General features: G+C 36.5%; 1 protein-coding gene across 1 annotated transcript in view; it reads left to right on the top strand.

Moving 5' to 3' along the window:
- The window catches only part of AGMO (alkylglycerol monooxygenase), a gene marked incomplete at its 3' end in the record, with an annotated part of 205,538 nt that extends 179,841 nt beyond the window's left edge, over positions 1-25,697 (top strand). Inside the window, exons 11-13 of the mRNA XM_021716175.1 lie at positions 9,003-9,092; positions 9,899-9,997; positions 25,542-25,697. Of these exons, the coding sequence (XP_021571850.1) occupies positions 9,003-9,092; positions 9,899-9,997; positions 25,542-25,697 (345 nt within the window). The remainder of the gene's footprint in view (positions 1-9,002; positions 9,093-9,898; positions 9,998-25,541) is intronic.
- Between the last annotated feature and the right edge of the window lie 758 nt (positions 25,698-26,455).

Genomic DNA, 26,455 nt, shown 5'->3' with positions numbered 1-26,455 from the left:
TTTGGGGCTTTTTTTTTTTTTTTTTTTTGATGGGAGGTTTCTTATTACTGAGTCAATTTCCTGGATTGTTATTGTTCTATATAGAATTTCAATTTCTTCTTATTTCAACCTTAGGAGGTTGTGTAATGCCAGAAAATCTTCCCTTTCCTTTAGATTTTTCTAGTTTATTTGCATCCAGGTTTTTAATCGTAATCTCTGATAATCTTTTGAATTTCTTCAGGATTAATTGTGACATTGTCTTTTTCATTTCTCATTGTGTTTATTTGGACTTTCTCTCTGTCATTTTTAGTCATTCTTATCAGGGGTCTATCAATTTCATTTATCCTTCCAAAGAACCAACTTTTTGTCTTGTTCCACTACATAATATTTTTGTCTTCTATATGCTGCAATTGTGATTTTATCTTACTGATCTGGATTTTTTCTACTGAAATTAGGATTTAGATGATCTTGCATTTCCAGCTCCCTTAAGTATGATGTTAGGCTGTTTATTTGTGTTCTTTCTATTTTCTTGATGTGCACATGAAATGTTATAAATTTTCCTCTTAACACTGATTTCATGGCATTCCAGAGATTCTGATAAGATATCTCTTTGTTTTCAGGAATCTTTTTATTTCTGTCTTAATTTCTGTGTTTACCCAGAAATCATTCAGCAGCATGTTGCTTAGTGTCCATTCCTTTGTGTGTTTTGGAGGAGATCTTGTTGGTAGTGATATTTATTTTTATTCTACTGTGATCTGAGAAGATGCATGGTATTATTTTGACCGTTTGAAATTTGTTCACTCTTGATTTATATAAGAGAATGTGATTGATGTTGAAATATATTCCATGTACTGATGAGTAGAATGTATACTCTATAGTTGTTGAGAGGACTGTTCTATAGATGTCTATAAAATCCATTTGATCAAGTGTTTAGGTAAGATTCTAGTTCTCCTTGATGGTCTATTGCCTCAGTGATCTGTCTAGAGCTGTTAGTGGGGTATTGGGGTGTCCAACTACAATTGTGTGAGTGTCAGTGTCCTCTCTTAGTTTACTTTGTAGTGGTTTTATAAAACCTGGTGCTCCTGTGTTGGGTGCATATATGTTTAAGATGGATATTTCTTGTTGGTGGTTGAGCCTTTTATCATTATGTGGTGTCCTTCCATGTTCTTTTTACCTTTTGATGATTTGAAGTTTGTCTGATATCCAAATAGCTACCCCTGCTCTTTTCTGCTTTCAAATTACCTGAAAGGTCATTTTCTAGCCTTTGAGTTTGAGCCTAGTGTCCTTTGCAGTGAGCTTTTGATTTTGAGCATAGTGTTCTTTGAAGTAAGATGAATTTCCTGGAGGCAACAGAATGTTGAGTTATGTGTCTTTATTCAGTTTGCTGCTTTATGCATTCAGTCCATTCATGTTCAAATTAATTATTGAAACATGAGAGTGTATCTCTGTGATGGGAATTTAAGGGTTACTTTGCTTCCTTTTGTATTTATATATGTATGTATTTTTATTTTTGTGAATGATCTGAATGCCCTTTTAACTCTGTGCTTGAATGTACTTTTGCAATGGGTGTGACCATTCTTTTGTTTCTGTGTTCAACACCTTCTTGAGTATCCCCTGAAGGACTGGTCTGGAGGGGTTGGGTGTCTGGGAAAGATTTTAATTCTCCATCACTGATGAAGGTTAGCTTGGCAGGGTAAGAAAATCTTGGCTGGAATTGCTTATCTTTGAGAATATAAAAAATGGGATTCCAGTCACTTCTGGCTTGTAGTGTTTCTGCAGATAAAGCTGGATGGGTCTTCCCTGGTAGGTGGTCTGACCTTTCTCTCTTGCTGCCTTTAGGATTTTCTCTTTCATACCTACTTTGTGGAGTCAGATTGGTATGTTTCTTGGGGTTGATTTTCTCTTGTAATACCTTATGGGGGTTCTTGAGTCTCTTGCACTAGACTGGTCATCTCTCTAGCAAGATGTGGGGAGTTTTCTTGGATGACTTCATGGAATGCTTGTTTTATGATGTTCTCAGCTTCCATTTCTGGTTCAGGGACACCAATCAGACATAGATTTGGATTCTTGATATAGTTCCACAACTCTCAAAGGCTTTACACATTCTTTTTGAGCCTTTTTTGTATGTTTGTTTTACAGATTGGGTTAGTTCCATATTTTGGTCTTCAAGCTCTGAGATTCTTCCTCTGCTTGATAGATCCTGCTCCCTATGTTTGTTGTGTTTTTAAATTCCAGGATGAAGCTTTTCATTTCCAGTATTTCAGAAATGCCCTGCTACATTGATGTTTTGTATGACTTCAGTGAGTTTTGCTTTTAGGTTCTTGTGGTTCTCTTCATTCATTTTAGTCACCCAATCTCTGAGTTATTTGACCATCATCCAGGGCAGGCCATTCTGGGGGTTTTATTGTTTGTGCACTGATAGCTGCTTTCTCTTTAAGACTCTGAGGATTGCTTGTGCTTTTTCACTGATTCTTTCTTATTTGTGAAAAACATCACTTCCCTCTTTAGCTTTTCTTTTTTTATTTTGTTGCTCTGAATATAGTCAATATCCCTGTGTTCTAGGGCTCTTTCTGTCATTCAATATAGATCACTCAGTGATAGAGGGTCACTCACTTCTGCTCTGTGCTCCACCCTGAAAAAGACCCTTCTGCTATAGAACTTTTTCATCTGGTTGGGTTTGTTTTCAGATCCTGTTGCAAGTACTCTGCAGCAAACAGGCAGGGTGTTGGGCCCCCTGTATGTTGTTTGTAGTTTGCAGTATCTTTCTTGTTGCTCTCTTCCTGTTCAAGTCTGTGCTCAGTTACTTGAAAAAGAGGCGCTCCCTGCCATAGAGCATCCATTCTGTGGGCAAATGGACCTGGCAGGTTGTCCTTCCTGATCTGGGTTGGGGGTTGGCTACCAAATGTTGGCAATGGGCAACAGCAAATGGAATTTGCAGGTGAACTTTTCTGGCAGGTGAACTTTCCTGGCCTGGGATTTAGCCACCAGGCTCCACTGGTGGATGGCATGTGCCGGGGGTTATCCAAGCATGGATTTGTTCCCCATTCCACTTGGTTTCTGGCCACCCACCACTGTGCCTTGACCCCAGTACTCCTCTTGTATGGGACTAACAACTCAAATGTGACTATGAGAAGGGAAACCAACCCAGAGCATGTCAGGATCACTTACCCCCTCTTGTACACAGGCAGAGTTTCAGTCCCTATGCAAGCCTGGTGCTTGGCAGAGGATAGGGTGCCCAGATTCCAGTATCTGCCATCACAGCATTTTGCTTTCTGGTCTTTATGTATTCAAAGAGACCTCTGCTGGGTGCAGGATTCTTCACCCATCCAAAACTATTCAGGGTACCTGCATCTAGCTGTGGTTAGGTCCCTACTCTCTGCCTCACTTAGTGAGAGAGGTGCCAGTCTGCTGCACTACAGTTGCCATCTTGAATCTCTCCCCCACGTATGCTGCTATCATCATGGCCAACCAGGGAAAATGAGTTATAACTATTGCCAGAGGAAACTGCTACCCAGAAGCTCTCATCTCTCATACATTTTTGTATTAACTAACTCCATGGCAATTTTTTTTTTTTTTTTTTTTTGAGTTGGAGTCTCACTCTGTCACTCAGACTGGAGTGCAGTGGTTGCTCCCGGTCTCCGCAGCCTTGCCTGCTGGGCTCCAGCGATCCTTCCACCTCAGCCTTCCAAGTAGCTGGAACTACAGGCGCACGCTACCTCGCCTGGCTAATTTTTTGATTTATTGTAGAGATGAGGTCTCGCCAAGTTGTCCAGGCGGGTCTGGAACCTGCGGACTCAGGCAATTTGCTCACCTCGGCCTCCCAAAGCGCTGGGATTATAGGCTGAGCTACTGAGCCCGGCCACTCCATGGCAATTTAAAGTATCTGAGCCATGTATTCATTATACATTTTAGCCAGTATATTTTCACCTTTGATATATTTATTGTGCTTGCTTCTTATCTGAGACTCTAGAAAATGTTTGTGCAGATCACATTTCTTTTAGTACACTTCAACAGCCACTTAGGAAGCTCTAAAAATTTAGAAAACAAAAACAAAACAAAAAACCAAGACAGCCAACATTGACATTCTCTTAAAAATCAAGATCTTATTTCAAGAAAGATTCTTGAGACCCACATATAATGATAAATTGCATTATGGTGTCTTATTTCGTTCCGCTACTGTGTTTACTTTGTAACACAGAAACACATTGTATTAGGCTTAAGCAGGGCCAGTCCACAAGCTCATATCATTTGAAGGTGGAGTCATTAGAGTCATAGAGATAATGAGGGTGGCAGTGTGGGTGTGTCAGAAAACTTGATTCTGCCTTCACCTTAGAGGCTATAGACGTTTGAGTGTCAGGCAGTATTAACCTCACTTTACAGATGTTGAGGAAAATGAGCATTTCAAATCAACATAATAACTTTAGTAAGTTCATGTCAGACATTTTAGAGAAACTACTTATAATGTACCACCTTGTTATAATAACAAAATCTAGATATTTTAATTCCTAAATTCTTATAATAAAATGACAGAAAATTTTATCAAATTATCTTTGACAATCCATAAAGTTTTTTTCATAAATAATTATTTTATATAGAAGCATAATTTTATGAAGGGTAAGAGAGTGACAGTTTTCTCCTCCTCCTTCTCCTTGTCCTCCTCCTCATCCTCCTTCTTTTTCTTCTCCTCCTCTTCCTTCTTCTTTTTTTTTTCTTTTTTGAGTTGGAGTCTCACTCTTGTCGCCCAGGCTGGAGTGCAGTGTCATGTTCACGGCCATCACAGCCTTGACCTGCTGGGTTCACATGATCCTTCCACGTCAGCCTTCCAAGTAGCTGGAACTACAGATGCATACCAAAACGCCTGGCTAGTTTTTGTGATTTTTATTGTAGAGACGAGGTCTCACCAAGTTGCCCAGGAAGGAATCGAACCCCCTGGGCTCAGGAAATCCACCTTGGCCTCCCAAAGTGCTAGGATTACAAGCTGAGCCACCGCGCCCGACCATCCTTTTTTTTTGAGTCAGGGTCTCACTCTGTTGCCTAAGCTCAAGTGCAGTGGCACAATAATGACTCAACATAGCCTCTAACTCCTGGGCTTGAGCAAACCTCCTGTCTTATCCCAAGTAGCTGGGATTACAGGTGCATGCCACCATTTTGCTCATAGGTATTATAAAGAAGAGAGTCAGGTTTAGTGGCGTATGCCTGTAATCCCAGCGCTTTGGAAGGCAGAGGCAGGAGTATAGCTTGAAACCAGGAGTTTGAGAGCAGCCTGGTTAATTTTTTTAAAAAAACTTTTTTGTAGCAACAAGTTTTCACTGTGTTGCCCAGGCTGGGCTGCTCTCAAACTCCTGGGTTCAAGATATATTCCTGCCTCTGCCTTCCAAGCATTGGGATCACAGGCATGAGCCATTGAGCCTGGCCCTCTTCTTTATAATACCTATGAGGAAAATAAGGATTTTTAAGTTTATTGATTACTTAAGCAACATTGAGTCAGACATGTAATTCTACAGCTAGTTCCTGTGTAGTCAATATCTCTTCTTGGGTATATTTTTTTTCTACTTATGTAAAGAAAGTTTTAGCAGGTTATTTTCTTCAGCCACACTTGAGGTTGCAAGTCTGAACCATGATTCTTGCACTGGGAAATCTATGGAAATAAAAGCTACTGATGTGTTGAGATTTGAAAGATAATTTTAAAGGAAGAAAAATAATTCCTTGTTTCTAAAGTTTTTTATTGTTATGACCTTCCTCATATGCTTTTTGTGATAAGGACTGATAATTCATCCAAATGTTGATTTAAGATAATTCCATTTTAGCAAGTTAGGACAGAAATATTTTATGTGAGAGATATACCAGTAATGGATGATATGATGTGGGAGTAAATCCAATAAAAATAAAGTATTTCCCGTCATAAAAAATTAAGTTATGTGTGATTTTACGTATTATTTAAAACACAGGAGACTAAATATTTATAGTGGTCTAAGTTTATCAATTCTATTTGTTCCTTTTTTTGCTCTGGCCTATCATCTTCTTGGTAGGGATTAAGGTAGCATGAATTTGAGGTCAGGGATTTTGTTCTTCCTGCTCTCTCTCTCAAACTCATATGTAGTAAAATCCCCAGCACATGCTCAATACATATTCATGGAATGAATGTGCAGAATTTAGAGAAGATTAATTGATTATATGTCTTCTTAGCCATCAGCAGTTGCTATATGGAAAAACTTAAGAGTTCCACAGGAAAGTGAACTCTAAGGAAGCATTTATGTTTTTTACTGAATTCTCATTTTCAGTACTCTTAGTTTCCTTAGAACTTAGAACAATTCTACTTTTTAAGGAATTAGATAAATAAATAATAAAGTATTTAATATTTTTAATGTTTAACATTTGGAAACATTTAATTATGTAATGCTAAGTTATTAATGTCATTGAATTTACTTTAAAGCTTAAGAAATTAAAATTTTGTATATTTAATATAATATATAATTATTAATTAATTAATAATGTAATTAAACGCATTAACATTAAAGGTATTAATATTGACTGGGTTTGGTGGCTCAGCCTGTAATCCCAGCTTTTTGGGAGGCTGAGGCAAGTGAATTCCCTGAGCCCAAGGGTTTGAGTCCAGCCCTGGCAGCTTGGTGAGACCTTACCTCTACACTAAATAAAAAATTAGCCAGGCATGGTAGTGTGCGCCTGTAGATCCAGCTACTTGGAAGGCTGAGGCCAAAGGATCTCCAGAGCCCAGTTGGTTGACACTGTGGTGGCCATGAGTGTGCCACTGCACTCCAGTCTGGGCGATAGAGTGAGATTCCAACTCAAAAAAAAAAAGAAAGGTATTAATATTAAAATACACATATAATATAAAATATTCATTATTAGTCATATATTGAACACTAACTGTGTGCCAGGCAATGTTCTAGGCACTTTGGGATATGGAAATAAATACAGAGATAGAAACTTTTATGGAGCTTACATTCTAGTAAGAAATGACAGACAACAAACAGAGAATACACAAAAACAACTGTCTAAGTATATGAAGTGTTAAGTCATGTGGAGAACAATAAGACAGAAATGGTTATTGGGAATTATAAAGAAGTACTGTTTTATACAGGATGGACAAGGGCATGGATTTGAATAACGACCTGAATGAAACAAACATAAAGGTCACTGGGGTAAGTCATTCCAAGCAGAAGCAATAGTAGATGAAACAGACTTGAGTGGGGAAATGCTTGTCATGTCCCAGGAACAGCAAAATTTCTGATATTTTTTAAGAGTAAAAGAAAAAAAATGTTACAAGGGAATATTGGGCTATTGTGTACAGGTCAGAGCAGTGGCACTGAGCTTTATTCTGAATGAGCCCTGGAGGACTTAGAATATGAGTGATGTGATTTTCCTTTTGATTTAAAAGTATAACTTCAAACTGTGGGTGGGGGCCATGATAGATAGGCAATTTTCGAAGTAGGAAAACCAGTTGGGAGGATGTTTCAAAAATTGTGGTGGAGATCCTGTCGAGTGGAACAGAGTATTCATTGCACTGTTTATCACAAATGCTTTTATTGTGATATATTTTAAATGTACTGCTGACATTTATCTCTGATGTATTAGAAGTAGACAGAGAGTCAGGACCAGTCATGGGGTTTTGTCTTGAGCAGTTATGAAACAGGAGACTCCACTTTCTAGGATGAAAAAAACTGGGCAGCGTGTGGCATCGAGAAGAATTTCAAAGGCAGTGTTTTAGCCATGCCAAAGGTCAGATGTCTGTTAGCCCAAATAGAGGTGTTGACTAGGTAGCTGGGTTCCTGGATTAAGGTGGTTTCCACTCTGATCCCAGTAATCAGAATGAAAATTGGGAAAGAGAAGCTCTTTTTTTGTTCAGAGATCATAAATTTCCTAACCAAAGCAAAAATAAAATAAAAGTATATGTATATGTGGATAGATAGATAGATAGATAGATAGATAGATAGATAGATTGATCTTGTCTCTAATTTTTCTATGATATTCGGAAGAGCTAATAGAACTTCCCTTTATACCTCTCCTTTCTTTATTTTATTGTAATTAATCAAGGTTAGCCTACGCACCTGAATATAATAACAATAATATTGATCATGACCATTAGTTGACTTTTTACTTTGCATCAAACACTCTTCTAAGTGTTTTATTACAGTCTGTGCCATACTCATATTTTATTTCAAATGTTATAAACATACCACAAAGCCTTAGAAATATAAAATAATATGCCCATGGTTACACAGCCTATAGTTTTACATGATTCTATGTTTTTAGAGAGTATTTGCAATCATACTATAGTTTTTCGGCACAAACTCTGCCAGGTTGTTGGGAATATAAAACAAATTAAAATGTAAGTAACATATAGTATGGGAGTTGTAAAATAGTAGATGTTTAATAAAAATTATTATTAGATTTTGACATGTAAAATAAAAATGCATAATTAATTTATAATTCTAACTAAAAATATGGTTTTTGTTGAAATGATTCAAAAGGTGACTTTTGACATATATGTATGAACATATAGATTTCATCAGATATGAGTGTGAATATGTGTAATCTCTTTTGAATACTATGTGTTTGCACTCACAATCTCCTTTAAATATTTTTTATATAAAGAAAGCTTTGCATCTGAAACTACAAAGATTTGGTGATAATAAAAATAGCTATTAGAATATAGTATTTATTCCTAAAACTATGAGCGATTTCTTCATACGTGGGGGCTCACATACTTGAAAGAATTATAAAAGTTAAAACTTTAAAGAAATATTTTTATAAAAAACACTATAAGCAAAATGCTGTTTATAAAATTGTCTACCTTATTCTCCAAGTGTCCAACAAGGTAGCTAAATGATAACAGGAAAAACAAAATGTTCCCTACATAGTCAAACTTTCTGAAAAAAAGTCAGTGACAAATGGTGTGATAAAAAATAAAATTTGTGTTGTTCGCTTGTCAGCTTTAACTGCTGATGTTCCTTCTAATAACTCTTCTAAAGAATCCATTGATTTCTGTGTTTGTTTTACAGGCATTGTCACAAGTAACCCTCCTTCTGAGAGTTTGTTTCATTATACTGACCTTGACTTCCATTGGATTTCTTCTGGATCAAAGGCAAGAAGTGAAATTCTTATTTTTTTTCCTCTTTTACCCAATTTAAGAATTTTCCACAGAGTGATAAAATATCAGTAAATTATACAATTTTATAGTGCAATTTTAAAAATAAATATGAAACATCGGCATTTGACTCATAACTTTAGAATTAACTCTATCAGTTCTCCTAACATGTCATATTTTTTTTTTTTTTTTTTTGAGTTGGAGTCTCACTCGGTTGCCTCGCCTGCTGGGCTCCAGCAATCCTTCCACCTCAGCCTTCCGAGTAGCTGGAATTACAGGCATGTTCTACCACGCCCGGTTGATTTTTTTATTTATTGTAGGGATGAGGTCTCGCTGCCCAGGCGGGTCTCGAACCCGCGGGCTCAGGCAGTCTACTCACCTCAGCCTCCCAAAGGCACGGGATTACAGGCTGAGCCACCGAGCCCGGCTACACGTCATTTTTTATTGAATTAAGTATACAGGCATTGAGTCACAGAGAGGTGTCTGAATTACTGTCAATCCTAGAAATTTAATTGTCTAGCATTTTATTTGTTAGCTGAAAATAAACTTTACCCTAACTCATCAATGCTCAAGCTAAGAAAGAAATTGATAAAGAACAGGTTTTCTTTTAACATAAAAATGCATTTTCTTTCTTAGTTTAATGCATTTTCAAATAACTTTAGAGGGACACACTTGTCAAATAGATTAAAATACTATGTATTTCTTGAAAATAAAAAGTTTATCATTGTATTAATGATAGCATGGAAACGTGTGAAGGAAGGGCATATTTAAAGCTATTGCACGTTAATGATGTTTTATTTTAGATCCAAGGCTGCTATTATGGAAACTCTTCGTTGCTTGGTGTTTCTAATGCTGTACAGAATTGGTCACCTGAAGCCTCTTGTTCCGTCCTTGTCATTTGTTTTTGAGGTAAGTCATTTACTTTAGGTAGCTATGGTGTAAATTGTACATCTATTGTATGTTTCATTCATGCATTCAACAATGTGTTTTGTCTACTTAATGTGTGACTAGTTGTGGGAAATTTTAAACTATTTACTTACCTACAGGTATTTGTTGTGTTACTTTGAGCTAGCTAGTTAGTTTTATGGTCCCTAAATTTGCATTAACACCATTAACCTTAGAGAGCTGTTGAACAAATTACACTGCATAAAGTTTGTATAGAAATCGGGCCATGTGATAAGTTTTCAAGAAGCATAGCAGTGATTTTACAGAATTTTTGTCAAAGACTCTGCCATTTACAAAAATTGCTATTAAGTTGCTTTGTCAATTACATATAAACCGTAACAATTCTTTAGATATAAAATTATTTAAGTCAACGAGATTTTCCTACAATTGAAAAATATGATCTTCTATGATGATTAAAACTTATCTTCCAAGAACTACTTTGAGTACTACTTTTGAATTTTTGAGTATATATTTACTGTTTTAGAATAAAGGCAACTGTTAAAACATTTCTTTTTCATGGTTAATGCTTTAATAGACAATGCATTATTTTTACACTAGGGGTTATATTGTTTAACTTTGGTGCTGAGCAACCTATCAACATCACCAGAATGTGCCATGTGTAGCTTATTTAAGCATGAACATAAATGCTAACATTCCCCCAGTATCAATGAAAAACCAGATACAGAAATTTGCATCATTTAATAATAATTATAAATGGGAAAAACTCCTTTGGAAGAACTTTGGTGGTAGTTATCAAAATTACAAACACACATACTCTTTTTCCCAGGCTTCCACATCTAGGAATTTTGGTCACTGAAATGACATGCTCTCACGTGTGTACATCGATGTATATGCAAGATTATCATTGCAGCGTTACTTTTAATAACATAAGACTGGGAGCCGTCTAATGGCCATTAATAGGGTACTGCTTAAAAATTATGGTTCATTCATAAGGTAAAATATGTCTCTACAAAATAAAAATGAGAAACACTTTAGTACCAATAGGGAACAATCTCATTAATAAAACATGATACAATATGCCACGTGAAATATGCTACTACTGTGCAATGTATTAAGTAGACAGAAAGGATATATATATGCATGTATATATAAATGTATTTTATTACATGTATGTAGATGCATTTAGAAAGATAAACAAGAGCCTAATACATGTTGTTTGTGAGAAGGGAAGGTGGATTGTATGGCTAGAAGATAGGAAGGAGGTAAGATTCTTCATTAAGTTAATTTTTTTTTTTTTTTGAGTTGGAGTCTCACTCTGTCACCTGGACTGGAGTGCAGTGGCCGCTCCCGGCCACTGCAGCCTCGCCTGCTGTGCTCCGGCGATCCTTCCGCCTCAGCCTTCCGAGTAGCCGGAATTACAGGCATGCGCTACCACGCCCGGCTGATTTTTTGATTTATTGTAGAGATGAGGTCTCGCTGCCCAGGCGGGTCTCGAACTTGCAGGCTCAGGCAATCTACTCACCTCAGCCTCCCAAAGGCGTGGGATTACAGGCTGAGCCACCGAGTCCGGCAAGTTAATATTTTTGATATCTTTAAAGTCTCTGAACCATAGGAATGTTTTATATATTTTTTAAAGTAAGTAAACTTAAACAATAAAGCATACGATCTTAGTATCTGGATCTTAGCTATCACTAAATACAGTCTGCATTTACATAATGCTGTGAGGTTGATATAAGGTATTCTATTTCTTGAAATTACAAATTGAAGGCAAAATGGAGAAGCATGAATTATATATATTTAATGAAATTCAAAAATATAATGCCTAAAGAAAACATAAAATCAAAGAAAATGACAATTTAACACCCTAATTGAGGGGCACATTCTAATTTTAGACACAAAAGACAATAATTTCATTTAATGAGACTCTGTTGGGTATGTGGGGCTAGTTTATCTTACAGGCTCCAGACACAAATAGAGCACATAGGTTCCTTAAATTAGCCAGTGTTTTACACATGTGTGAGTGTATGCTTACAAAACCGCATTGCATTCAGGGATCTTTGATTGTAAGATGGAGGAAAGCAATATGTCCAACTTTTAAGGATGATGAACTCTAGCAATAAGACACTGTCAGCTTGCTTATTCCATCATTAGATGAAGAAGAATGGTTAACACTTGAACATTGAATTTGTTTTATACTAAGAATTCATAACTATGACTTTTAGTTCAACATTGCTGTTCCTCCCCACTTCTCATGACAGTTGACTCCAAGCAAGTCAAGGAATCTTTTCAAGAATTCTTAAATTCATCTCACATAATAACAATAACAACAATAATAATAATAGCACCTAGTTCAGGTACGGTGACTCATGCCTGTAATCCCAGCACTGAATTTGGTTCCTGTCTGGAGAACTTATTAGCTGTGTGTCCTTTGGCAGTTACTTGACCACTTATTTGTTTTACTTTCCTCAACGGTAAAGAGAAAAAGTAATAACATTTCTCTAATAGGATTTTGAGGTTTAAATGATGTAATATGTGTAAGAGATTTAGCACAGTGATTAACACATAGTGTTCAATAAATGTTAGTGATTTTATGTTCTATTGTATGGTATGGTATGGCATGGCATGGCATGGCATGGCATGGCATGGCATGGCATGGCATGGTATGGTATTGTATTTGAGTCAGAGTCTCACTCTGTTACCCAGACCGGAGTGCAAAAGCATGATCACCACAGCCTTTGGCTCTTGGGCTTAAGCCAGTCCTCCTGCATCAGCCTCCTGAGTAGCTGGAGCTACAGTCATATGCCATCATGTTCAGCTAATTTTTTAAGTTAGTTCAGGCTAGTCTCAAATTCCTGGTTTCAAACTAACCTCCCACCTCAGCCTCTTGTAGTGCTGGAATTACAAGCATAAGCCACCATGCCTGGTCTAGGTGCTATTATTATTGTTATTGTTACTATGTGAAATGAACTTAAGGATCTTTGAAGTGATTCCTTGATTTGCTTTGAGAATCACAAGTCAAGTTTGAGGACAACTGTCATGAGAAGCGAGGAAGAACAACAATGTTGAACTAAAAATTAATAGTTATGAATTCTTAGTATGACATTCACTATGACTTTGGCCTCTGTGCCTCAGGTTGTTCAAATGTAAAATAGATTTAATAAGAGCTAACACACATTGATCTCTTATTATGTTCAACATGTCTTAATAGTATTATTATTCCACTTAATCCTCATACCAAACCCATGATGTGGTCACTTTCATTATTATTTTTATAGTAAGAAAATTATGGGGTGCAAATAACTTGTTTAAGTGTACATAACTAGTCAGTCAGTGAATAAATTAGGATATAAACTCAGGCATTCTGACACCGTAACTTAGTCATCAAGGAGCACTTTCTTCTATGTAACGATAGCAATATTCATCTACCTCAAAGGTTATAAATAAGAAATACTGATGGACTGTAGCAAAAGTAGCTTAGAAAATGTGAAGAGCCACAATAAAATGTCTTATCAATTTAACTGCAAAAGTGTTTTGAAAAAAACAAGCAGTTTGAATTATTTACCTCTGAATTATCTTCAGTTTATGATTCAAGAAAGGGAGGCTACTGTGTCAAAATCTTTCAGGGTCCTGCCTACTCTTTCCAGAACCTATTTCTATCCATCTGGGCACAGATGTGGCCAATTCTTTAAGAGTAGACATTGCTGTGATTTACCACTAAGGTGTTTCCTTAAAATGGTATAATAACAGTATCTACTTTACATGGTTCTGTGGAAGAATTATAGACCACAAAGGAGAGACCATAGTAAACGCTTGATAAATTTTAGTTATCACTGTTCATGTTACTATTATTACTGTGTAATCATTATTATTAAAACTAAGCCATTGAACTCCCAATTGTTAAACCAGAGTAAATCTTCTCTGACCAGAGGTCAGTAAGTAGATGGCAGACTCAGGACTGGACAAGTATTTTACTATCAACATTTTTATCCATGAACTATCCTTTTCTTTTTTCCACTTCCTTTTAAATTTGAACATTTAAAAAATTACAACCTGTCACCAGTTCTTACAGTCTTAACTGTGAATTTCAAATTTGTACTTTCTTCACATTTTGATCTCTTAGAAATGTATGTAAATCTTTGCCAATGATCAGTGTTTTAAGAAAACTGTTCTTTTCCCCACGTAGAAGCATAGAAACCTAATAAACAGAATGACTCCATTCAATATGAATTGGGGCTGACTGACTCGGAGTGATACTACAAGGACACGGTGTTCTCTTCATTTTTCTTTGAAGCTATCACTGCAATCAATGTCAGTGAAGCAATTAAAACCCCCTTTCTTATAAATCAATGTTGTAGATATTGACAATATCAGCTTGTAGCTCTGTGACTCTTCCCTATTTATCTAGGAGCCTGGCTAGGGTTTTTTTCTTGTTGTTGTTATATTGGTTTATTATGTAAGTCAAATTCCAAAGATTTGCATGAAAGTAGTCCTTCTACATTAAAAAAGCACATTGCTAATTACTTAAAGTTTAAAGCACACACAAACACACACATTGAAAAATTGACCTTAAATTCTTTTTCTCAGATTGTAAAATGGCTGTTGGATAGTGACAATTTGGGGTCAGAAATTCAAAGTGTAATTTGAATTTAATCCTGTGACCAGTATGTGCAAGATTAGCTCCCTTTATCTTATATCCCCCAAAATATTGAGGACAGTTATGGGGTTTTTTCTATATATAAATATAATATACGCTGCACACATGCTCAGCTGTTCATCTTGTATATACAATGATTAATTCATGCCCATATACATTTCTTTTGGATAGGTCCAACAAATATTTTGACCATCAGATCACAGGCCTATTTAAAATATTTGCTTTCTTGTTCATAAGAAATGTGACAGAAAAAATAATCCCTTCATTCTTTTATTCACTTGTTTCTCACATACACACACACACACACACATTTTGTTTGCTACCTTGCATGCAATTTGTTCTTTCTAAAATGCACCTGTGAATTTGTGGTTGATTTAATTTTCTCATGTCAGTAGCTTTAAAAACATTTAGCCTGATGAGCACACAAAAGAGAATAAAGCAAAGTCAGAGCTGAATAGCTACTTTTAATGAGTATCTAGGTATATAAAATAATGAGAAAATATTCATTTGCATATATTTTTATACTTATGTGCATTTTGTTTCACATAACTTTTGTATTTACTTAAGGAGACAGTTTAGAGTACTGGAAAAAGCACTGGTTTTCAAACCCACAAAATTAAGTTGCCAGTCCCAGCTCTGCCACTTAATTGGTTGTGCGAGTTATCTAAAATAACCATACCCTAATCCCCTGGAGTTAGCTCCCTTAAGAGGAAAAAAAAAAGAATACAAACATTTAGAGGTTGTTTTAAGATTCAAAAGAGTAAAGAATAGATAATCCGAAGAGCCTAGTATTAATCTGACATGTAAGTGGTGATATTATTAATAATTATATCTAATGATCTGTAGTATACCATACATACACAAACATACACATCCACACATTATTTTGTCGACTAGGTCTTTAATAGCATGAAAAATATAAACCTGAGAACATCTGCTTCTCAGTGTCAAATAATGTGAGTTGATTCCAAAAGAACATGTATTGTTGGTTTTACATTTAGAGCTCAGAAAAATCATAAAATCGGACTCACAGTTTTTAGTTTAAATTATGAAAATGAAAGCACAACACTACCAAATGGTAAAACAACTTGTGTTTGTTGAAGATGTGCACAAGAAGTGGGCAGTTTGAATACGTGGAGAGGAAGGAGGAGAACAGTTTGCTGAGGGGGAAAGTGTAGGGAAAAAAGCTCAGACGCAAGGGGTGACCATGGACTGTTAAGTGCTGAGATGAACCTAATAACAACAGCCCGAAGTGTGGGTCCGAATGCCAGATGAACAAATGCCCACATAAGATAGATTCAGCTTGCCTAATGCTTTCAATGGCAGGCAGAAGAGTTTATTCAATGTGTGTTAAAATTCAGCAGAAACACAGCGAAAGTCCTGGCTTAGATTTTAATTGGTGTATTAATTTTTGATTACTGCATAACAAATTACTACAAATTTAATAGCTTAAAACAACACACATCTATCACCTAATACTTTCCGTGGGTCAAGAGGTCAGGCACAGTGCAGCTCCATACTCTGCTCACAGTCTCAAAAGGTTGCATTTAAGGTATCGGCCAGATTGCATGCTCATCTGGAGGCTCAACTAAGGAAAAAATGTACTTCCAAGCTCATTCAGGTTGTTGACAGAATTCGTTTCCTTGCAGCTGTTCGACTAAGAGCCCTAATTTTTCGCTTGCTTTGGACTGAAATTTGCCTTCAGGTCATGGCTGCTTACTTCATCAAGTCATCAAGGGAAGGCTCGGTTCCTCTTGCAGTAGCTTTCACCTGATTAAGTCAGGCTCATCCAGGACCATCTCCAGCTTTATTAAGTCAAAATCGATGAAATAGGACCTGAAACACAGAATTAATCAGGGCTTTAATCCGCAGGAATCTCTTCACCTTTGCCATATTCTATTGTCTAGAAGCAAGCCAGAGGTCTTACCAACACTCAAGGGGAGGGTGACAGGTATAAGCAGCAGGGGTGGGATCATGGAGCCACCCTGTTTCTGTCTCCCATAGGACACTCTGTGTTGAGAAGGATTTTTGTAGACAATAACTCAGACAACGATTTATATATGTACATAAACATAGGTATATATGTATTTATTCATATAGTTTATTAGATAATCGTAAGTACTGTGGAGAAAAATAAATCAAAGTAATAGAACACAAAATTAGAAAAACAAAAAACAAAAACTACCCAGGGAAGGCTGGTAGCATTTCAGTCATGACTTGATGTAAGGCCAAAATCCATGTCAATTTCTGGGATGAACAGACAAAAGCAACTTTGAGTGCAAAGTACCGGGTGTGCCCCCAAAATAGTGCATGTGGCTGAACTTGAGTAAGCAAGAGGGAAAGTGATGGAAAACGTGGTCAGGGCAGTTGCTAGATTGACATTACAAAGGACCTTTTGAGTTATTGAAATGACTCTGATTTTTACTCCAAGTCAAAGAAGGTCCTAAAGACACTTGCCACTTTGACGGCTGCAAAGAGGACAGATGAAAGGAGGGTAACAAGGGAGGGGGCCAGGGCACCAGTCAGAGGCCACTGTAATCATACAGATGAGAGAAGTTGGTGTCCTAGCCTGATGCTCTGGAGGCCTTGAGGTGTGACCAGATTCAGGAGGCAATTCTAAAGCAGAGGAGTAGACAGTTTTGCTGATAGATCAGATAAGGAGTATGAGAGAAATGTCTGGATGACTAGAGTTGTGACAGCTTTAGTCAAGGTCATCAACCTGCTGTTGACATGACAGGAAGCAGCCCATTGGAGAAAGGGGTGGGGAGGAAGCTGCTTCCACCAGCTGTGCTATGTCCTGGGGCCACTACTCATGTAAGGTATTCCTTAAAAAGTGGAATGATGTCAAGAAACCACAGTTTCTAAAAAATGCTAATATTCTAGCAATGTCCTTCTAGTATCAGTAAAGTGAGGAAAGCACAGGGATTACTTTTGGCTGCTTATTTATGCTTTGTTTATTATTTTATCAATTTTTTTTACTTTCATGGGGATCATAACCTGATTTTTATCTGTATAAGGTCTCAGGTGTGGGCACAAGGGCATACATACACTCTTTCTCAATCTGGAAAATTCCTGCCCTTGCAAATGACTATATCCCATCTGTGATTATAGCTTTTATATGCTTATTTCTATATAATACTTCCTATACAGTTTGTCATTATTTTAATTTTGTTGTCAATCATTCTGACTATATTTTTAAGTACCTCTGTCTGCTTTCATTTCCTTTTCTGCAAAAGGGTGATAATAATAGTATCTCTCTTAGATAGTGGATATGTGTATTAAATGAAATTATACAATTAAAAAATACTTGCAATAGGGTCTGTAAATGTGCAGTATACTTACCATCACCAAACTTCCAGTATAACCATCCTCACTAGTACTACAGTTATCACCAAGAATATAATAGAATTCCTGGTTATAGGGCATTTGGAATGGTTCTTAAAGGGACACAATTCTCCTCTTCCTACTTAGCTTCTCTGAGTATTTAGTGTTTTTAATAAATAGACTTAAACTCTTTTTTTTCTCAGTCCTGCATCTCTTTTCTTTAAATTTTAAGGATGCATAGTAGTTGTACATATTTGTGGGGTACATGTAATATTTTGATACAAACATACAATATGTAATAATCAAATCTGGGTAATGGGATATTCATCATCTCAAAGATTTATCATTTCCCTGTGTTGGGAACACACTATATCTACTCCTTTACTCATTTTGAAATATATAATAAAGTATTGTTAGCTGTAGTTACCCTATTGTGCTACCAAACACTAGTATTTACATTTTCTACCTAATCCCTTAAATACAGTATAATATGGAAAGGTTTGTGGGTTTTTTTTGTATCTTGTAGTTTTAGATATCAAAATTTAATCATGATGACAGTGACCATGTAACATAAATTAACATTGTTTAGTGAGAAAGAAACAGAGCTAGGAGTTCACCTGTTGGCTTTTTATACATAGATTTACCACTACAATGATCAGGAAGCATCAATTAAATTACAAACATACAAAACTTTTTTTTTGCTTATGCCATCATTTATCCAAATATTTATAAATAAACATCATACTTTTTTCCTACAGGTACTGCAGTGAGTGTTCTCAATGGTTTACAAATATTAATTCATTAAATACTCATGCTAACTTCATAATGTAGGCTCTACCATAAGTCACACTTTACGAATGAGAATATTAAGGCACTGTGGAGACTAGTCATTTGTCCAAGGTACCAGTCTTGTTTATAAGAGAAACAGGATTCAAACCTCCATGGTCTGGCCCTGGAGATTGTGCTAGGCTGTGAATAACACCTGGGACTGTCTAGCTGCTTACATGCTGTATTTGTTGATGCTGGCATTCCTTGGGACCTTGTCTCGTGATCTACTTTCTTTTTTACCTATCCTTATTCATTTTCATTGCCTCACATGCTGTTTATGAGCTGATAACTGTTCAAGGATTCACATATTCTACCACCTACATAAGATCAGCTCATGGGTGGCTTAGGCACATCCCCAAACTGCATGTCCAAAAGTGAGCTCTTGATGCCATCTCGGAACCATCCTGTTCCCCTCACCAAGACTTTACATCTCAGTAAATGTGCATCATTGACAATTTCACTTGTTGCATAAATCTGGGATCATTCCTATTTTAGTTCTTTTCTTTGCAACCCTCATCTGCTCAATCAGTAACTTATGTTGCTTTTACTCTAAGATATACCTTTGACTCTATTCCCATTGTCACCATCCAAGTTCAAATCATCAGCATATGTTGCCAGGACTACAACAGTAGACTCCCAAATGTTCACCTTACTTCTATTCTTAACACCCTCCAATTCATTTTTTAAAATAAAAATAAATATAAATAAAAATAATATACCTAATTAATTTTTAAAAATCATATCTGAAAATAGAATTGTTATAAAAATGACACTGAATAGGATCATTCAGGAGTATAGAAAAAAAGGGGGGGTAAGGGATATTTAGCTTAGAGCCATTGTTAAAATCCTTCTAGTGGTCAGAGATGCACCTTGAAGGCATGTTCTGGGTATTTCAATGTCAGAGGGTACATGGATTTCAGTCATATTAGAACTAGGAATAGAATGCCTCCTTCTCAGGGATTCAGAAGTCCAGCAGAGCTAGGGAGAGTAGAGGTTTCAGGAAGCTTGGGAAGGGGCTTAGTCTGGAGTGCAGAAAATTCCACCTGCATCCAAGAAGGGAGTCATTGGAGGGATCTTAGCTCTCTAGTCTGCAGTTCTGATTGAAATCATATGGAGTACCACCATTAGTATACCTCTCACTCTCTAGGAAACATCCTGCTTGTCTTCCAGCTCTGGGATCGAATTATTGTGCCTTCTTATTAGTTATTCTTTCCACGTTATTATCTTGTCTGGGCAACTCTTTTGAAAAAAGGATTAATCAAGGTTAGCAATTCACCACCTCAGTCATTTTATGTGCAGAAGAAACCAATACCCATAGTAGCAACACTAAGGCTCTTCAACATTTATTAATGTATTCAATAAATATTTAATTTGTACTGACACCACCTACTCTACAGCTGTTACTCACTAAGCTTGAAGAGAGCATTTCACTGTGATTTTAAACCTAAATAGAATGCTGGATAAAATATTTATTGACTTCACATTGCAAGGAATGCATATTCAGATGTCTCTTGTCACCTAATTAGCTGGTCAATGTACATGTATCAGAAAGTGAAGGGAGGTTCAGCAGTTCTTAGCAAGTTCCATGTTTTCATTAATTCTTCCTCCTGTCTTTCTTTTTTTCTCTCACTTTCTTTTCTCTGATGTTTATATGTACGTATTTATTTATTTGGTAAAACTCAGCCTTCCCCAATGCTTCTCTGTTTTTGCATAACAAATTAACCCAAACCATAATGGCTTAAAACAATGAAGATGTATTATTTCTCAGGATTCTGTAGTGGTTCTCTGCTGTTTTTACCTGGCTCTCTCATTGGGCTGTATTCCGCACAAAGGACCAGCTGAACTGAAAGGTTCCCTGTGAGATGCTTGTTACTAGTTGTAAACAAAAACATGTCATTTTCCCTCCATATGGCCTCTTATTCATCAGTGGTCCAGGTCACGTTCTTAAATGACAATTGCAGGACTATAAAGGCTGTATCTGCTGAAAGGTCTTGAAGACTCAGCGTTGGAACTCATATTTCTGCCACATTTCATTGGTCAAAGCAAAACACAAGATCAGTCAAAATTCAAAGGGTAGCAAAAGAGCCTCTGTCTGTTGAATATAAGAACAGTAAAATTAGATACAAAAGGGTATGCATAGATTTATGACAGCCATTAACCAAACCTATCACATTGGGGTTTTATCTTGATTTTATCTCCCAAGGATGATTAGTGTGTTGTCATCATTACAGGATGGTTATCTAAAGCCATCTTAGATGAGCATTTCAACTGTATTCCTGGCCACATTATGAATATAAGGAATAGAATGCACTCAACTTTTTGTCAAGATACATGTACCAGTCTGCTATACACAAAGTTTAGAATCACAATGAAACGAAACACACACACACACACACACACACACACACACACACATGCACACGTGAGTATTTATAGTATACAACAGTTTTGATTGATCTATTTCAGAATTATACAAAATTCAAAATGTTATAAACTGCACAAAGTTTGCATTTATGAATAGTGTCTATATTCGTTTTATGTATTGTTTTTCTTTATATAAATTCACAATTACTTTTCATGCAGTCTTTGATAAATTAAATTAGATAAAATATGTTTATAAAAGAGAATAAAATAAATGTTATCCAAGTACAATTATAATATGATAATACCAGTAAGGTATTAGTAACACTGTGTGATTGACCACCTGTGTGATCCCTCCTTATTTTATATTTCTACAGATATAATTGTGTTTGTGTTGCACTTTGTGTTTACCATTTCCGTGTTTTATCCAAATTATAACTTTTTTAGATATTCTTAAAGTTATCACTAAACAAGAGGATCTCGGTTTTAAATTTGTGAGTACAATAACATGGTATCATTTTTATTGCTATAGACTATTTTCCTGTTGACTACATCAAAATATATTTATTTATTTTCTAGTGTTTGTTTCTAGGTTTTTTGTTGCAATGAAAAATCATGTACGTATCTTCTAGAGTACCTTGCATATACGAGGAATTTCTCTAGCCCATAACAGCTAGGCATGGAATTACTAGATTGTAGGAAATGTACTTGTTTAAATTATTAAGATAATGCCAAATTGTTTTCCAAAGTGGTTGTAAAATTTACCACTATGAGAATATACATTTCCTTACCAACATTGGAATTGTCAGATTTCTTACTTATTGTTTTCCATCTGAGGAATTAAATAGCATCTTGTGGCATTCTCAATTGCCATTTTCAGTTTACTACTGAAATAGATCATTGATTCATGTTTATTGGTCATTTATGTTTCCTTTCTCATTAACATATTTTTCATATCTTTCACCCATTCTTCTATTCAGTTGTTTTCTTCTGCTTGATTTTTAGGAATTCTATAGATGATGATGATAATATCCATCCTTAGTCATTAATGCTTATTAGGAGTATCTTCACCTGACATAATTTCCCAGTACCTGGGGAGGCCAACTGAGAGTACCACTTGAGCCCAGGGGTTTGAGACCAGCCTGGGCAACATAGCGAAAACTGATGGCTTAAAAAGTTAAAAAAAAAATGAGCTGCATGTGGTGGCATGTGCCTGTAATCCCATCTATTGGGAAGGTTGAGGCAGAAACATTTCCTGGTCCTGGGAGTTTGAGGCTGTGGTCAGTCGTGACGAATATCTTTTCCCAGCTTGCAGTTTGTCTCATCACCTCATGATTGAACTAAATGGATTTTATTTCCCATAGATTAATGCCATATAATACAATACTCCCCTCTACATGTGAAGATAGTACTATCAAACTAACTATTGTCACTAATGCACATAAAGGTAAACTTTTTCTGTACGGTGCTAGATATATCCAACTATAACTCCTCCGCTAATCTCCAGTATTAGTTTATATAACTCCTGGCTAGGATTATAAATACAGGATATAATTATGCAAAAATATAAAGCAAATATATAATTTGAAGATTAATTTCATGTTGTTGGCTTTTTTTTTTTGAGTTGGTGTCTCACTCTGTGGTCAAGACTGGAGTGCAGTGGCATGATCACGGCTCACTGCAGCATTGACCTCCTGGGCTCAGGTGATCCTTCTGTCTTAGCCTCCTGAGTAGTGGGGACTATAGGCACACGCAGCACTATGCCAGGGTAATTTTTTTATTTTCATGGAGATGAGATCTCACTATGCTAATTAGGTTGGTTGCAGGCTCCTGGCCTCAAGCAACCTCCATGCATCAGGCTCCCAAAGTGCTGGGATTACAGGCATGAGCCACTGTGCCCAGCCAGATCTTGACTTCTTTAACAGGGTTTACTCTTTAAATTTTAAGTACACAGATGTTGATTTCACCTATTCTTGTATAGGGGCAAGTACTCACTTTTAAAATGAATTCAAAATTAACCCTATATTGTATTAAAATTTCTGAAACATTGAAAAATCTCCTACGTCTATGATGCTATATTACTGAATATTAGTCATGAACATTTTACCGATTCATTAGCCACTTAGAGGTCAAGATAGGTCACTTCACCTTGAATCACAGTCCCAGATTATACTCCTCTTGTATCCTATAGATTAAAAATTTTGAAAATTACCTTTGAGTAGCATATAAGAGAATGTATTTTATAGGACATCATATATTTTTATTTTTTAAAAATGCAAAATCCAGGAAGTAGCGTAAAATACACAAATACTGGGGTTATTTGTAAATCCCCTTTGATATTTTTTGTGTTGCTGTAATAAAGCTTTGACACTCACTATGCTTCTTCCTTCACCTCTAATGTAATTTAAATGTCCTGACACTTAATTTTGTCGTTGTTGTTGTTGTTACTTTAGGAGGTACAGGTGGGAGGATTGCTTGAGCTTAGGAATTTAAGACCAGCCTGGGCAACATAGGGAGATCCTGACTCTGGAATATATATATTTTTATATTAGTTGGGTGTGGGAGCATGTGCCTGTAGACCTAGTTGCCTGGGATGCCAAGGCAGGAGGATCACTTAAGCCCAGGTGTTCGAGGCTGCAGTAAGCTGCAATTGTGTGATTGCACTCCGGCCTGGGCAACAGAGTGAGACCTTGTCTTTAAAAAGTAAAAAACAAATTCACAATTTTTATAAATAAATTTTGCTTTGGGGGAGTCCCCCTTGTATTTTTAGAATTGTAGGATATAATCTTTCCCAAGATTTTTTCATTGCCATCACATTTTATTAACAAGTGTTTCGCTTCTATGAGAAGAGCATTATATATGCAATTTCCTTCACAATTCATGTCCATCTGTCTTGAACACATTGTTTACTATTCTATAAAGGTGGAGAGAAAATAACTGATGGACTGAGTTGTGGGGCTAGCTAAATAGAAGGTGAAAATAAGTAACTTGGGATGATTTATATATGATCTCATTTTCAAAAAAAATATTGTCCACTTCTTGTGTTCCTTCTAAAACACTTGGTAAAAAAAATTAAACAATATTAGAATATAGTATTGCTTTTCTGCTTTATAAAAGGAGAGACTCATTTTGACAGAGTAAACTGCAAATTATCATATGAAAGATCCTGAAATGTATTGCTCTTTGCATGGGACTTTAAAATATTGAAACCACATCTAAGAAAATGCTAATGCATGATGACTTTCTGTGTATCATCTTTATTGAGATAGTTAAAAATGAAAAGACATGAATATAGCTAATATGCACCTTCCCTTCTCTCTTAGGCTCTTATTTTTAAGTACTAGCAGGTGTCCACCAAGTGCAGTTGCTTTTGCAAATACTTTATGTTCGTGTAGATGTTCATTATCATTTCTTTTTGCATTTCAATATTATGTGTATTTTAAGCAACACTATTTCTATAAATTTCTGATTCACGTATACTGTAATCATCAGAACAGAGATATTTTAAGGAAAATTTCACATCCAAAAACGATGATTTGTTTTAAGTATTTTAAATGCATTTCTTTTTTCTTTTAGTTTGTATTTTTTGCTTCATTTTGTCTTGCTTTTTTGCTTGTTTTACTTTTGTTTGAAAACAGGAAGTGATTCCCTGCCAAGGGTACATCAAGTGGAAGAGCAAACACACTGAATTTAGTTTAACATCACAAACCTGGGAATTTTGAGTGAGCCCTAAAATGAATGCAATCCCTATTAATTACATTGTTTGGATAAGAATAGAGATCTAGGAATGTTTGAAATCCAGTTTTCTGCATGACTTGTTCTTTGCCATGAAACCAGTCTCCACCCTGTTGACTCACTCTCTTTGCATTTTTCACAGCTGTCCTTTTACCTGACTTATTTGTGGGTGTAATCCACCAGTGTCAGGTGGTGAATTACGAGCAGCCGCTTAAAGTAAACATCATTTGCGCCTAAGAAATTATTTCCATATCACCCTTGGTTTTCTGCTTGGCATTAAAAAAAAAAAAAAGCAAAGACCTGGCCCTTCCCCACTTAGAAAAATAATAATCACCTGTCCTACATTTGAAACAACAAAGAACCTCACTTGTTGCCTCCCCTCTGGATGTGCCTGGAGCTGTGCTGTGATTTATGGCCTGCGCATCCGACACTCCCCATGCACTAAGGAGATGGCCTGCTGCGTTTGAAATAGATCCCAAATGAAAGTAAACACGGCCTTGTGATGTAGGGCCTTGTCAGTGCACAAGGAATTAAACACAGCACACACGCACACGTCCTTATGCTCAGTCTTTCTTTTTCTCTTTTTCTTTTCTTTTCTATTTCTTTTTTCTTTTTTTGTGTTGTCTTTAAGCGTGACTGAAATAGGTGCAGATCTATGCGTGGGCAGATTGCAGGCACTGGACAGGGCTCCAGGGGGAATCCTGTCGCCAAGAAGAAGGTGCAAGGGTGCTTGGCCGCGCGTCCACGTGGTCTCCACCCGGACCTGACAGGGACTCATTACGGGCTTGCAGTCGCTTGCAAGTAAGTTGGTCTCACTGCCATCGACTGTGGGACTAGCGTGCTAGGTTCCAGATGCTCTCGCCAATTGACCGTAAAATTGCCATGCCTTTTCTGGCCAAGTCTGAGATTTTTTTTAACGCTCCCCTCCCCCTCCCCTCAACACCCTCGCCCCCAATTCCCTCCGAAAAGCTGCTCATTATTCTTCCATTGCCCCCTGATCTAAGCACAAGAAATACTTCTGGAATCAATTAGAAATGTCTGCCCTTGATGAGGTTTGCACGTGAGTTTGGAGTTGTGAGTCTGTGATAGTGGCAGCCAACAGCTGCAGTTTCAGGTGGTAAAATCAGAGAAGGAATTTTCCAGGGTTTATTTACCATTATAAAATTTTTTTAAATAGGCAAGACGTGTCGGGAAACCATCTTACATGCCTTTGAAAGTGAAGTTCAGTTTGGATTATATATTTATTTTATCTACAGTGGGCTAACTGGAGATCTTTGATGGAAGGGTCTTTCGATTGCCTTAGTAGGCTGCATCAGATGGTTACAAATACTGGAAATGTAAGTCCCCTTGCTGTAGGTTAATGGCAAAAGAACATTTGTTATTTCTTCTGTCATGTTATTTGCTTGACAAGTAAAGATAGTCAAGGTTAATGGAAATCAGAACCCCTCTTCTGAATATAATGTGAATTAACAAAATGTCTTATTTGGTTGCAAATGTTAATTTAAATGTTCTTTAGGCTTTATCATTCCAATATCACCCAACCCAAATGTTGGTATACA

This window comes from Carlito syrichta, unplaced genomic scaffold, assembly GCF_000164805.1.
Source record: "Carlito syrichta isolate Samal-C Ts95f unplaced genomic scaffold, Tarsius_syrichta-2.0.1 Scaffold308239, whole genome shotgun sequence".
NCBI lineage: Eukaryota > Metazoa > Chordata > Mammalia > Primates > Tarsiidae > Carlito > Carlito syrichta.
This window is presented reverse-complemented; position numbering and strand designations above follow the sequence as displayed.